The sequence below is a fragment of the Typopeltis vanoorti genome, chromosome 20 (assembly GCF_054136105.1).
Source record: "Typopeltis vanoorti isolate ZY-2024b chromosome 20, IOZ_Tvanoo_1.0, whole genome shotgun sequence".
NCBI lineage: Eukaryota > Metazoa > Arthropoda > Arachnida > Uropygi > Thelyphonidae > Typopeltis > Typopeltis vanoorti.
Window position 1 is genome coordinate 111238782 of NC_143568.1, and position 14387 is coordinate 111253168.

Genomic DNA, 14387 nt, shown 5'->3' on the forward strand with positions numbered 1-14387 from the left:
AGTTCTCTACAGGAAGATTTGAATAGACTTTTGGCTTGGACAAATGAGTGCAGTTGCAGTTTTAATGTGAATAAATGCAAGGTGTTAGACTTTGGGATACAGAGATATAAGGCTACATACTGTATTGTGGAGCTGTACTTCAGGAAGTGGATGATATTTGGGATCTTGGAGTGATGGTGGACAGTGGACTGAAGTTCCAAGGACACATCACACATGTTGGAAAGACTGCACATCGTATAGCTGCTATGATAAAAAGTACATTGGCATGTAGGGATAAGGAGGTGATAGTGCCTCTATGTAATGCATTGGTCATACTGCATATGGACTATTGTGCTCAGATTTGGTCATCTAGTTTCATTATGATGTGGAAACACTAGAGAGGGTCCAAAGATTAATAATGAAAGTGATATCATGACTCTGAAGTGTTGGTTATGAAGGGTGTTTGAGAGAATGTGGATTACAGAGGTTGGCAGATAGAAGGAAAAGAGATATGATAGAGACTTTCAAGTTAACCAAGGTTGTTATTATTATTTGACAACCAAGGAAATGATATCAGGACTCTGAAGTATACGCGTGGCTAGGCTTATGTGTTCGTCAGACATTTTTTGTAATAGATTTCACGGTTTGATTTGAACACAGATGGATAAGAAAATAACTATTTATTAACTTAAAAGCTAATATTTTGCTAGTATTATATCCAGCATCTTCAGAGCACACAACACAAAGTTTGAAAAAAATGAAATAAAATAAAAGTAATAAATATTAATTTGGTCTTAAGATGACTGTCTCTCAAATCTTTGGTAGATTTATATAGCCATACTTGTTAAGGTTTGGAGTATGTTTTCTTCTGTTGATTCCAGGAACAACCTCTCTGACTTGTAGAAGCTTCTGTGCATTGCTTTTGTTTCTTTCCAATTGATCCTGTGTATCCAATTTCTTTTCAATTGATCCTGTGTGCAGGGGTATCCAAAGCATGGTCTGCCAGACCCGACTTGCCATAGCGAAAGTGTCGGATATATTTTTTGTGTTCGCTGAGCGAAATAAAATATTAGCTTTTAAGTTAATAAATAGTTATTTTGTTATCCATCTGTGTTCATATCAAACCGTGAAATCTATTACAAAAAAAGGACTCTGAAGTGTTGGTTATGAAGGGTATTTGAGAGAATATGGATTATAGTAGTTGGCGGATAGAAGGTAAAGAGATGTGATAGAAACTTTCAAGTTAACCAAGGTTATTATTATTATTTGGCGACCAAGGAAGTTACCAAATAATAATAATTCACAACTCTCTTCTTGAAGTCGATTGTCTCTAAATTTCTTTCTTTGTCACTCTAAAGTTCTTCATAATATTTTGTTAAATTCTATTTATTATTTCATTACTGTCTTTATTTTATCATCCTCACCCTTTAGGACAATTATTATTGTTATTGCTAGTGTCCTTCTAATAATGTGCATAGTTTTACTATTTTCAATGTTTCTTTTTTATTTTTCAGGTATTAAAAGATCAGATTTTATGTATCATTCTTTTTCTGATTGTTTTGCATAACTCTGAGTTTTCTGTTGAATTTTTTTTATATCAGCATCTCTTTTTATTTCTCTGCATTCAAAAAAAATGGGTAGACTTATTAATACTAATACTACTACAGTTTCTTGAATAGAAAATGATTCCACCTATTCATAGTAAATGTTAACTATAGTATTTCTTGGTTTTTGATTATTCTCATTTAGGTCATCTTCTCCCTCTTTGGTCTCTAATTTTATTTGAGAGTTCCCTGTCAAAGCAGCTTCATATTAACAGTGGCACTGTTAATATGAAGCATTAGGAATAAGGGAGAGGAATTGGTGGCACAGATTGCATCAGCCTGGCCAAAAATTATTGGGATCACTGAGACATGGTTGACAGAAGGGGATATAATAACAGGAATAGAAGTTGCTGGGTATAGCATTTTTCGTCAGGATAGGAGGGGAAAGCGTGGTGGTGGGGTACTGCTTATGATAAGTGATGACTTTTGTCCTCTAAGAGTGGAAGCTTTGGAAGGAAGTGAGACAAATGATTTTGAGACTATATGGTGTGAGGTAGAGGTAGGCAAGACAGGATATTTAGTGGGGTGTTGCTACAGACCCAGGAGCACAGAGGATGGGGACCAGGAGATGTTTAGACAGCTAAGTTTGGCAAGTGCAAGAAGAATGATTGTTATGGGAGATTTTAACTACAGTAGTATAAATTGGAGAGAGGAAGATGCATGTAGCAATAGGGGAATGGAATTTCTAGAATTCTTGAGGGACAAATGTCTTAGGCAACATGTAACAGAGGGAACAAGAGGTTCAAGAGTTTTGGATTTGGTTATGGCATCGGAAGAGTTGATAATAACTGAGATGACATCTCTCCCACCAGTTGGAGAGAGTGACCATATGGTTTTGACTTGGAAAATGAATAGACATGCAGGAGTGTCAAAGAGACGGGAACTTATGTGGAATTATAAAGCAGGTGATTATAATAGTCTTAGACGTCAACTTCGGGAAGTTTCATGGAGGGAGGAATTGGAAGGCCGGGATATCATTAGTGCGTGGGAAATTGTGAAAGAATATTTGTTAGCAGCAATGGTAAGTTGTATACCACGAGTGAAGAAAAGGACACAATTTGGAGTAAAGTGGATGACAAACAATATTAAACAGGAATTGCATGCGAAGAGGCTATGGAAGAGATATAAAGAGACAGGTGAAGAGAGGATGCATGAAGAATATAAGACACAGGCCAGAAGAGTGACTAGTGTGGTATGGAAAGCAAAACTGGAATATGAGAGGAGGTTGGCCCTAAGATCCAAAGAAAATCCTGGGGAATTTTTTTTAGCTATGTGGCCAGTAGGAGGAGAAATGACTGTGGAAGAATGATATTTTGGGATAAAAATGGGAATAGAGTGACTGATGCAGAGGACATAGTGGAATTGTTCAATGAACATTTTATTGGAGTATTTCATCCTAGAGGAGTCAGTTTTAATGCTAGAGGGATAGGGCTGGTTCGAGGTTTAGAGGTACAGGAGGAGAGTGTGTTTCAGATACTGAGTACTCTGGATGTCAGTAAAGCTTTGGGACTGGATGGTATTTCACCATGAGTTTTGAGAGAATGTGCCAGGGAACTGACAGTGCCTTTAACCTGGCTTTTCAATGAAAGTCTGGCTTCAGCAAAGGTGCCCAGGGAATGGAAGGAAGGTAAGATAGTGCCATTGCATAAGGGTGGTAACAGACTGGAAGTGTCTAATTATAGGCCTGTTTGTGTGTTATCAGTAGTCGTTAAGATCTTGGAGAAAGTAGTGAAGGATCGTATACAACATTGCGCAGATGAGGGTAATGTTGTCTGTGAGAGTCAACATGGATTTGTGAAAGGGTGCTCTTGTTTTAGCAATATGCTAGCCTTTTATAATAAAGTTACAAGAGCATTAGATGAGGGAAAGGCATATACTGCAATTTTCTTAGACTTAGCAAAGGCATTTGACAGGGTGCCACATGATAAGCTGATATTTAAGTTGCAGTACATGGGTCTGGATGTCAGATTGGTCAACTGGATTCAGGATTGGCTGTCTGATAGGTATCAGAGAGTTGTGTATGGTGGAGCAGTTTCAAGGAGGCAGAGGGTTACAAGTGGGGTTCCCCCACAGGGCTCAGTACTAGGACCTATATTGTTTAACCTTTATATCAATGACATTGCCAGTGGATTGCAAGGGGGATATTTAGTTGTTTTGATGCAAAGCTGGAAAGGATTATTAGTAATAGTGCAGATGTGGTAGCCCTGCAAGAGTATTTGAATAAGCTAGATAGATGGGCAAATGAATGGAGGTGTCAGTTTAATGCAGCAAAACGTAAGGTCTTGAGGTTTGGGAAACATCGATGGGATGGTGCATACTCTATGGGAGGAGTTATACTGGAGGAAGTAGGGGAGACAAAAGATCTGGGGTTGATGATTGATAGAAATCTGAAGTTTAGGGGGACATATTGCAAAGGTGGTGAAGGTAACACAGAGGATTGCTGCAATTATGAGAAGGACACTGACCTGCAGAGATAAGAAGGTTATCATTCCGTTGTATAAGTCTCTGATCAGACCACACTTGGATTATTGTTCTCAGATTTGGTCTCCAGGATTTGAAGGGGACAAATTTACTGTGGAAAGGATACAAAGACGAATGACAAAGATGGTTTCAGGACTGTACAAGGATAGTTACGAGGATCGGCTGAGAGAATGTGGACTGCAGAGTTTGGTGGATAGAAGAAGGAGAGGTGATATGATTGAGACTTTTAAACTGTTGAGAAGTGGTTACAGTTTTGACACCGGGGAGTTCTTTCGCTTGGTTGAACAGCGGGAAGGAGTGATGATAAGAGGCCATCCATGGAAGTTACGAAAGGAAACTGTGAGCAAGAGGGTGGGGAGTGGTTTCTTTGCGTGGAGGGTGGTTGAACCGTGGAATGCATTGCTTGATGGAGTGGTGAGAGCAAGAACGGTCAATGAGTTTAAGGAGTGGTATGATAGACTTTGTGTTTCTTAGAGGGGACCTCCACTCGATAAGTCTTGACAGACTTTATGTTCCTAGGAAGGAACTCCCACGATGAGTCTTTCGACTCCACGGAGGCCTGAATAATAATAATATTAATATCTGTTTTTATGAAGTTTTAAATTTTCTTTGTTAATGCATTAAGCTTCTGTTTAATTAATTTCTCTTTCCTTTCTAATTAATTATAATTTAAGATCTTACCATTCTGTGATCATTTCCTGCATTAAAATTGCTTTATATTATTTACAGTATTAGTTGGACGGGGATCAATCGTTTGATGCTGTTGTCACTCTCTCCCTCGATGAGTCTTTGGACTCCCTGGAGGTGTCACATAATAATAATAATTTCTCTTATTTTATTATTATTATTATTTAAGAACATTAAAAGCCGAACTATGGAAATTGTATCAGCACACTTAGAACTGCAACTTACTCTACATTTCACATAAAGCATATTAACCACAGTAACAAATGCTAAGAAAAAAAGAATAAAACATTTAGTTAATCGTTAATCCCATTGGCTTCAGAAAAGCTAATTCAAGTAATCCAGTGGATTACTCTGCCTCATTCATCCATTTACTGTGTATATTAGCATTGAACTTATTTTCATAAATATATCATTTCTGTTCCATAAACCACATTATCTTATTATGCATGTAATCTAATCTAAAATTATTAATATTGGAGCAAAGTGGAGTGAACTCATATTCATTAATATATCATTTCCATTTCTTTACTTTATGTAAGATACACACATACTCAAACAATGTTCAATTACTCAAATAATGTTCTTAGGCTTTTATAAACCTTTTTCTAAAGGAACCAAAAAATGAAGTATTTATTGAATAAAATATGATTAAATTAATGCTAATATTAAAATGACTAAATGTAATGTGATAATATTATTATGTAAAATATTGCTATTACTATATATAATGTAATAATCTTATTATATAAATATAATATATCAATATTATTATGCATAATATAACAATATTCCTATCTAATATATGAAAATAGAATGTAATAAAAACATAAATGTTTGTAAATAATGAATTTACTTTGTACTGTGTGATTGTATGAAATAGTAGGAAATGTATTTTAATTATAAATGTAAATACAGTATATAATCACACTTTCTCAAATTTTGAAACAAAAACATGTGAATGACAATGTATATTATTAATTAACTCATGTAACTGTGAATTATATATGGTAAATGATCATTGTAACTATTATTAAAAATAGCAATACATGGATGATTATACCAATTGGATGTTATGCAAATTATAAGGAATTGTTTAAACTTTGTACTGAACCACAAGTAGTAAAATATAGTATTGTTGTCTAAAAAAATGATTTACTATATATTTACTGTAACAGAATATATATACTTATTGTAACAGAAAAGTATTCAGCAATGAAACTTTTTATCAAGGTATTTAAAAAATGTGTAACTACTCTAGAAGACCAATAAGATTATTATTGATATTGTTATTCTTTTACATATATCAATTATAGCTATTGTAAAAAATGTTTATTTTTTTTGTTTTTTTAATTTTGTTTATATGCTTTTGTGTACATGTAATTTCTTTGAAGGAAAAAAAAATATTACATGACACATCCAAGGAGTCCAAGGACTCATGAGAGGGCACTCTACTGCACTATACACATCTCACCATCTCCCCTATTTAATCCTTCAATTACTATCATCAAAACACATCATTATCATCTACTGTCTGTAAATATGTTACGAAATTGGTTTAATTAAAGATGTGGCCATTAGGACTTCTCCATGCCCCTTTATGATTTTCTTTTTACTAAAGAATGAATTCATAATACAGATTCTGTTCTGTAAATTCTATCAACCTTTCTCATTCCCTTCCCAAGTTCAAACTTTTCCATTGAATTTAGATTGTTTTATATATGTGTATACAGGGCTTAACAAGTTATGCAAAATCCTACTTGTTTGAGAATCCCAACATCCCATTTTTTTTAATATGTTCCAATAAGTTGATGGGAGTTCCATAGAGGGATTATGGTATACTATGGTTGGAGAAGATTCCTTTGTGTAAGAACCATTCAAAGAAGGAAAAGTCAACAAATAATAAGAATAGATAAAATAATAAAAACATTAATTTTTTGGAAAGTATAATTTGTTAAATTAATTTTTATTACTATAATGATCTTTATAATTATGCATATTCATCTGTGTTTTCTTAAAATTAAAAAAAAAAGTATATTTTACTTAGAAAGCTATTTTTTTCTATTTTGTCAAGTCTGCAGCTACCTGCCAACTGGCAAAATCTACTTCCCATGGGCAAGCATGTTCATTGAGGCCTGAATGTATTATATCAAGTCCTTAGAGAAGGCATCTGATCTAAAGAAAAATGAAAAGCTGGTTCTCATTGTAGATTTAAGCAGCAGAATAGGAAATGAATACCAGATAATGTTTTGGTAAAATTGGGAGAAATATGGGCACAAAATTAATAATAGTAATGATGATAAGAATGATAAACTATCTGCTCCATTTCTGTTCAGAACATGAAATAGTGATTACCAATGCGATGCACAAATTCACATGGACCAAAGACACAATAAATAAGCAAAGTCTCATTGACTTTTCTTATTTCATTGTTATTAGCATTAGCAATATATATAACATATTGATTCAGGGTGGATTTGAAATAGTGTTCTCCATTTGGCCACATGGCCTGTATGCTCTCAACATATTTTTAACACATCTAAACAGAAAGTGTGTTCCAGGAAGCATTTCAACAATGGAAGAAATGTTGGGAATGGTGTATTGCCAATAGAGGTGAACTGGATCCTGGGATCCAGTTCACCTTAGAAAAAGAATATAACAACCATATCCCTTTCCTAGACACTTTAATTACATGCAAGCTGATGGATCCCAGACATTCTCTCTTTACAGAAAACCCACATCCACCCACCCACGCATGCACATGCACGCACACCCGCACGCTGGTAAATACAAGGCATGTTCAAAAAAGACCGAACTTTATTGCTCATTTTACAACATGTTAAGCACTGTCCCCTTCAAAGTAGTACCCTATATTGATGATACACCATTCCAAACTTTTCTTCTATTGTTGAAATGCTTCCTAGAATGCACTTTCTGTGATGGTGCGCAGTTCTCTTATCGCATTTTACTGAATTTCCTCTATGGTTTGGAAATGATTCCTTTCAAAGTGGTTTTAAGTTTGGGAAATAGGAAAAAGTCTGCTGGGGCCAAGTCCGTGGAATAGGGTGGATGGGACACAATGGGTGTCTGATGTTTTGCGATATAATTGCAGATGAGGAGCAACGTGTGAGTTGGCACATTGTCATGGTGCAACATCCAAGTCTGGTTTTCCCACAATTCAGGCATTTTCCTATGTACAGTATCCCTTAAATGTGCTAAAACTTTCTGCTACAATTCTTTGTTTGCCATCTAACCACGTGATACAAATTAATAATGGACAATGCCTCTCCAATCAAAAAACACAACCAACATCACCTTGATCTTTGACCAACTCATCCATCAATGTTTAAACCACTCATAGCACTGTGTTCGGCTCATACAGTCCTCCCCATATGCTTGGTTAAGCAATTGAAATGTCTCTGTAAAATTTTTATCAAGTTTGCAGCAAAATTTCGCACACCCAGATTGTTCTTCAAGCTCTTTTATTGTCACTTTGTTACTGATCCGACAAACAGCTTGTGCACGTGTTCATTTCAGGAGATGGAACTCGACAACATAGTAGAATGAGGCAAATGGCAGTTTGTTGTCAAAGCCTGCTGCTAGGTATGCTCAATAGCCGCAACATACTCTCTGTGCCGGTTGGCATGCCAATTAAAAAGTTCAGTCTTGTTTTGAACACTCCTCGTACATTCACAAACATATCTGGATGACTGCATGTAGAGTAGATCAGCTGAAGGTTCCACCACTTCTATATCCCCAACCATTTCTTGGGGATATAAAAGTGGTGGAGAGGTTCAAAGTGTAAAAATGATGATGATTATCTGATATTCTGGTAGGTAGTTGAATAGTGTGTTAGATCATGACTGATAGTAATAGTTCCCTTCCAACATGGTCTGTGAAGTCAGAGAAGGGGAGCCAGTTTGAATTATGAAGTTGCCAAGTAAAATAACCTCACAGTTTGGGTAATTAGACTGCACTGAAATCAACTTTCAAAGATAAATAACGAGGTCAGCATGGTCATCAGAATTAAGAGAATGAATGATAAAGGAAGCAAAGTAGAGCAAGGAAATTTGAGCTGGATGTTAGCTATGAGCAGAAAATATCATTGCTATGGAAATTGACTCTTAATGTCACTTGAAATCTTTTATAGTTAAATGAACAAACACATCTGTTTCATTACATAGAGAACTTTTTTTTTTTTTTTTTTTTTGTACTGTGATAATGTGTCCCCCCTGCCCTCAATATATCAATTTCCTGATATACACCATCAAGAGGTGTACAAGATACTATGACAATAATACATGATTAAAGTTGCATTATTGCTAATATCCTATGAGTAGCTTTCCTCCAAATTAGTCTCTTACTTGTCAGCACTCCAGTATTGTCATATTTAATACTTCAGTTTTTTAGGACACCTTCTGAATAAATCCACCTTGATCTTAGTCTTCCTTTGGCCATTTTCCTCTCATCTTGGCATCAAAGACTTTCGCTAACCTTTAATCTTCCATTCTACTTAAGTGACCATAATTCGATTATCTATTCACACATTCTTGAATGCTAACAATGCCAAATTCATTTCTAATATCTTAATTTTTAATATGATTCTGCCACTGATGGCATCTGTTCACTCCTCTAATTTTTCTCAGAAATGTCATATCTATGGTCTCTAATCTTTGATCAAATGCTTTATCTCTGAACCAGCTTTTGTGTCTGATGAATACAATGTGCAACTTTTAATTGGTTTGAACACTGTCTTCTGTACTGCTAGGTTAGTGTTTTGGTTAATTTCTCTCCAATTCAATATATGAGGGAGGAGCTGGAAAGTTCTGATAAACACCTAGAACAAAAATGATATTAAACAACTGATTTAACCACAAGAAAGAACATACAAGGATATAAGACTGTAAGAACATAAGTTACCTCCTTAACTCTGCTACTGGTATGTTCTTAATTGTGCTTAAATCAGTTGCTCTAATATCATTTTTGTTCTAGATGTTTATCAGAACTTTCCAGGCCCCTCTTGTATATTTATTCAACTGGCTTCCCCACCATGGGATGATAGACTGTATGCTGTAAGATTAAACAAACATATATTGTCACTTTGTTACTGATCCGACAAACAGCTTGTGCACGTGTTCGTTTCAGGAGATGGAACTCGACAACAAATACTCATAGCAGAATGAGGCAAATGGCAGTTTGTTGTCAAAACCTGCTGCTAGGTATGCTCAGTAGCAGCAACATACTCTCTGTGCTGGTTGGCATGCTATTTAAAAAGTTCAGTCTTGTTTTGAACACCCCTCGTACAAGATTAAACAAACATATATTCCTTTATACAACATCCAGCAACCATTGTTGGATATTGTATAAAGGTGTTATGGATAGATGTTTTACATGGAAAGTGATGACTTAGTGGAATGCATTCTTGGAGTGTGTTATGTGTGACTTTAAGGATCTGTAGGATAGATGAGGGAGATCTCTCATGATGAGTCGATATTGCATGGAAGATTTTGATGATAAAAATTGGACATTAAAATCAGAATTTTAAATGTTGCAAAATCATATTATAATGCTTTTCAGAAGACACCTGAAATCTCAAAGTTTGCAGTAGTCTTTCTGGAATTGGAAATTTATTTTATGCCATTATATTAAGATATTGTAAAATAGTAACACACTGTAGACATTTCATGAAACTAGATTATTTATTGAGTATGTATATTTCAAAACAGTGAATACGTGTTTGGATAAAATATCAAAATTATGTTAAAAATGAAACATGAAAAAACATCATTTATTATCAATAAAATTATACAGTTTGGTATAATTCAAAATTACTTAAAAATAAAATATATTCTTCTTGTTTTGTTTCATGAAAAAATATTGCTTATTATCGATAAAATTATATAGTTTAATATAATTCAAAATTACTTTAAAATAAAATCCATTCTTTAATTGTAATTAAAGGAATGGATTTACAATTTTTGGACATTACAATTAAAGGATTTAATTTTTTGTTAAATTTTTACCATAATTTTGATATTTTATCCTAACATGTATACACTGTACTTACAGTGTGTATGTCTATTTCGAAAGTTGCAGCACCCCCACGATTTCAAGCCACGAGCTGCCACTAGTGCTGATTATATATTTTTATATAATCATATAAAATTATATCGCTGCAGTTCCACAGTGTCTATGCACGAGCTGCCCCTGGGGGAAGACCGTTCCACAATACAGCAGTAACGGGGATGAAGGAGGAGGAATATAAACTTGTCGGTTTCAAGGTGTACTATGAAAGGATGTTGGGTGGCAGCTGTACATGTTCCAATGGGCTTAGTACTGAGAGGGGGAATTATTAATGCTATTTCAGATGAATATTTGCCAGGGAAATATTTATAGAATACACAAGTTGCACAGACCAAACATCTATGTGAAAGTGGGGGAAGTGAGTTGGTAAGAGATCGGTCATTTATCAATCTAATTGCTGTCTTCTGTATTGAGGCAAGCATTTTGAGGGAAGTTTTAGGAGCCCCACTCCAAATGTGAGAGCAGTATTTGATAGCTGGGCAGATTTTGTGATTTGTATAAGGTTAACAGCTGTTCAGAGGTGAAGTAATGTCTTGAGTAAAAGAGAAATCCTAAGTTTTTTGGAAGCTGGGGATGCAATGGTTGTGAATTGTTTATGCTAGGAGAGGCTTGATGTCAGGGTAATTCCAAGAAGAGAAATCTCATCTTGTCTGGAAATTTGAGTATTATCAGAAATAATATTGTGGGAAAATGGTTCTTTTCTTGTGAGAAAGATGACAGACCTGAGTTTTACTACCATTGAAATTGATGAGGTTATCCTCATTGGAAGATTGCTTAGAGATCAGAATTGAGGGCAGTAGTGGTTGATGTTCTGTATTTTTGGGTGAGTTGTGTGGAGTAACATTTACAAAACTATGTATTTGGTTGGAGGTAAATTGAAGTAGGTCATTGATATACAGAAGGAAGAGGGTTGGTGAGAGAACAGAATCTTGTTGGAACATAAGAAACCATCTATCATCACACATAGTGTGCATCCACACAGAAAGCTGGCAATCAAACTGCAGAAGTCCTGAGACAGTCCAAATGATGGGAGTTTGCTTAGCAAGCCTTTGTGCCAGACCTGGTCAAAAGCTTTGGAGATATCAATTGCAACTACTTTCCTGTAATATGAAAGATCAGAAGACCAAGGAACCTCCTGATGTATTCCTGGGTGGGACAGATGTAATAATTGTTCTTTTGGAGAGCATCGAAATATTTGCTAATTTGCAAATCAGATAAGTTACATTCAGGTTTACATCATGCAGAAGCTTAAATAAGGAATAGAAACCCAAATAATGGTTTCTGGAGGAGAGATGAGGATGGTGGCTATCATTATGAGATTAGAATTGTAATCATATGAGAAAAATGAATTTAATATACACAGAAGTTCTCGTTTTAAAAAATCTTCAGTGGAATATGAAGTGCATGCATGATGAACTGAGGTTTGATGGTGCCAGATCCATGAGAGGAAGGCGGATGAAGATGACAAGAAAAGCATTGTATTTTACTATATAAGAAAAGTGTATAAAGGCATTTGGGAAGAACTCTGATTCATCAACCTAATTTAAATAAGAATGATTGCCTAAAACTTTTCTAAAGAAGCAATCATAGTAAATTTGCACTTCACCATTATAGTTCATTTGCATGTGTGTTTGCTTCCATTAGAGATAAAATACTTTTTTACTTTGGACTGTAATGGTATATAAATCCAGCTTACCTCATGCTTTTAATATCTCATATTAAAAGAGAAGCAGTTGTCATTCTGTTTTTATTTAACCCTTACAGTTATATTGATGATAGTCATGAGATGTTAGCTGAAAATTGTGTTGATTAATTTTTACATAAGTTTGTGTTTTTAATTATTATTGTAACATCTACTTACATCTATGTCATTCACTGTACAGTGTAGGGCAAACTGTGGCATGGTGAAGTTAGGGGACAACAATTTACACAAAAGTACAGTATGAAAACAGTCATTACGTTTATATGTAAGTATAAATACTGGTATACTTATGCAAACATTTCAAAATATTATTTGTTTGGTGTGAAATGTATTCAGCTTATTGATTTGCAGCATGTGACTGAAGTATGATTGTGTGTGAATGTTTACTGAAAGTGATTCATCCATTTTGGCTTATGTCAATTAAATTTAGCAGTTGCTTGTTCACCCAGATATCTACAATGAATGAACTGGGATGATGCATGCAGTATACTTCATTAGCAGTGCCTGCTTGGTATTCATTCTTTTGGAAGAGGACACATAATTAGTATTTTGGTATGGGTGCAAAAATATAGTTTGTGCACCGATTAGAAATCCCTCTACACTTCTGCGCATGTCAGAAAAAGGAGAATCCATTCCAATAATAGGGTAATCATTCCATATTGTGGGATGAATTGTTTATTATTACCGGTCGGAAAATTAACTTCTCTTTTATGATTATTGTAGTTAACTATGTTGCTTGTATAACAGTTGGAAAAATTTACCTATAAAGCACGTGATTTTGCGTGTTGGCGACCAGTCCTTCATTTCTTTCTCCCCTTCAGCATGAATCAACTATTCTTGGCAAGACGCCAACCAGGGACTTACAAACTGTGGGCGAACTATATCTTTGTTACACTGCTAAGTTCTGTATCCTGGTTAGTAATAATGTTTCTGAAGTCTTAATTACCATTATAAAAATGCAAACATACATCATCAGACAGTAAGCAAAAATATACCATTGACATCCTGCTTTTTTAAAGTAGGGTGCACAAATTTGTTAAGTTTGAGCACCCTGGGCTAAAAAAAATTGGTGCCTTAATCACATTGGATTGAGCAATAATTAAATAATACATATAATTAATTAAATAACTTTCATTGCAAAAAAAAATTATTTTAAAATATATCGACATTACACATTTTTATTTTATTCAACAATATTTATAATATTGCTGAATTAAAATTCAGAATACTCTGTTCTTAAGTATCCTTGGATCATTGGCATCCCTGGGCTATATATAGTCTTTAGCTCAATGGATAAGGAGGCCCTGCTGCTAGATATAAACATCATTATCATTTTGATATAGCATAATAATATGAAAGATTGTAATTCAGATTTTAATGCTGTAAGATAATGTTAATTCTGGGTGTTTCATATTGATACTAATGTTTTTATTTTAGTGTTGGATATTTGGCTGGAAAATTTTTACGTGCTCTACAGACTCACCAAAAAGAACTTAAGATTACTGATAAGGAAATTTTGTGTGTTGAGATAGCTGGATTGTGTCATGATTTAGGACATGGACCATTTTCTCATGTGTGGGAAACTTTCATGCAAAACTCTGGCCAAAAAGATCAAAAGCCTTGGAAGGTAATTACTTAAAATTTTTTTATTTTGTAGGTGTGTTAGAGAGAGAGAGAACTATCTTCAAAACTTTGAAACTCAGTTTTAAAACATCTTAAAATAAATTGTAAATAAAGAAATCATGAAATGAAATAAAATGAAATTATCTTAAATAAAATATTTAAGATAATTTCATCCCTACAATTAGACAGATATACAGTCAGTTCTTGACTTGCAACAGGGTTCTGTTATG

General features: G+C 34.6%; 1 protein-coding gene across 4 annotated transcripts in view; it reads left to right on the forward strand.

Annotated features, from left to right (window-relative positions):
- Positions 1 to 14387, forward strand: part of fal (SAM and HD domain containing deoxynucleoside triphosphate triphosphohydrolase falten) — a 188816-nt gene that overhangs the window by 45000 nt on the left and 129429 nt on the right. For all 4 annotated transcript variants that reach the window (XM_090410336.1, XM_090410337.1, XM_090410338.1 and 1 more), the window contains one exon: positions 13972 to 14161. In XM_090410336.1, the coding sequence (XP_090266462.1) occupies positions 13972 to 14161 (190 nt within the window). The remainder of the gene's footprint in view (positions 1 to 13971; positions 14162 to 14387) is intronic.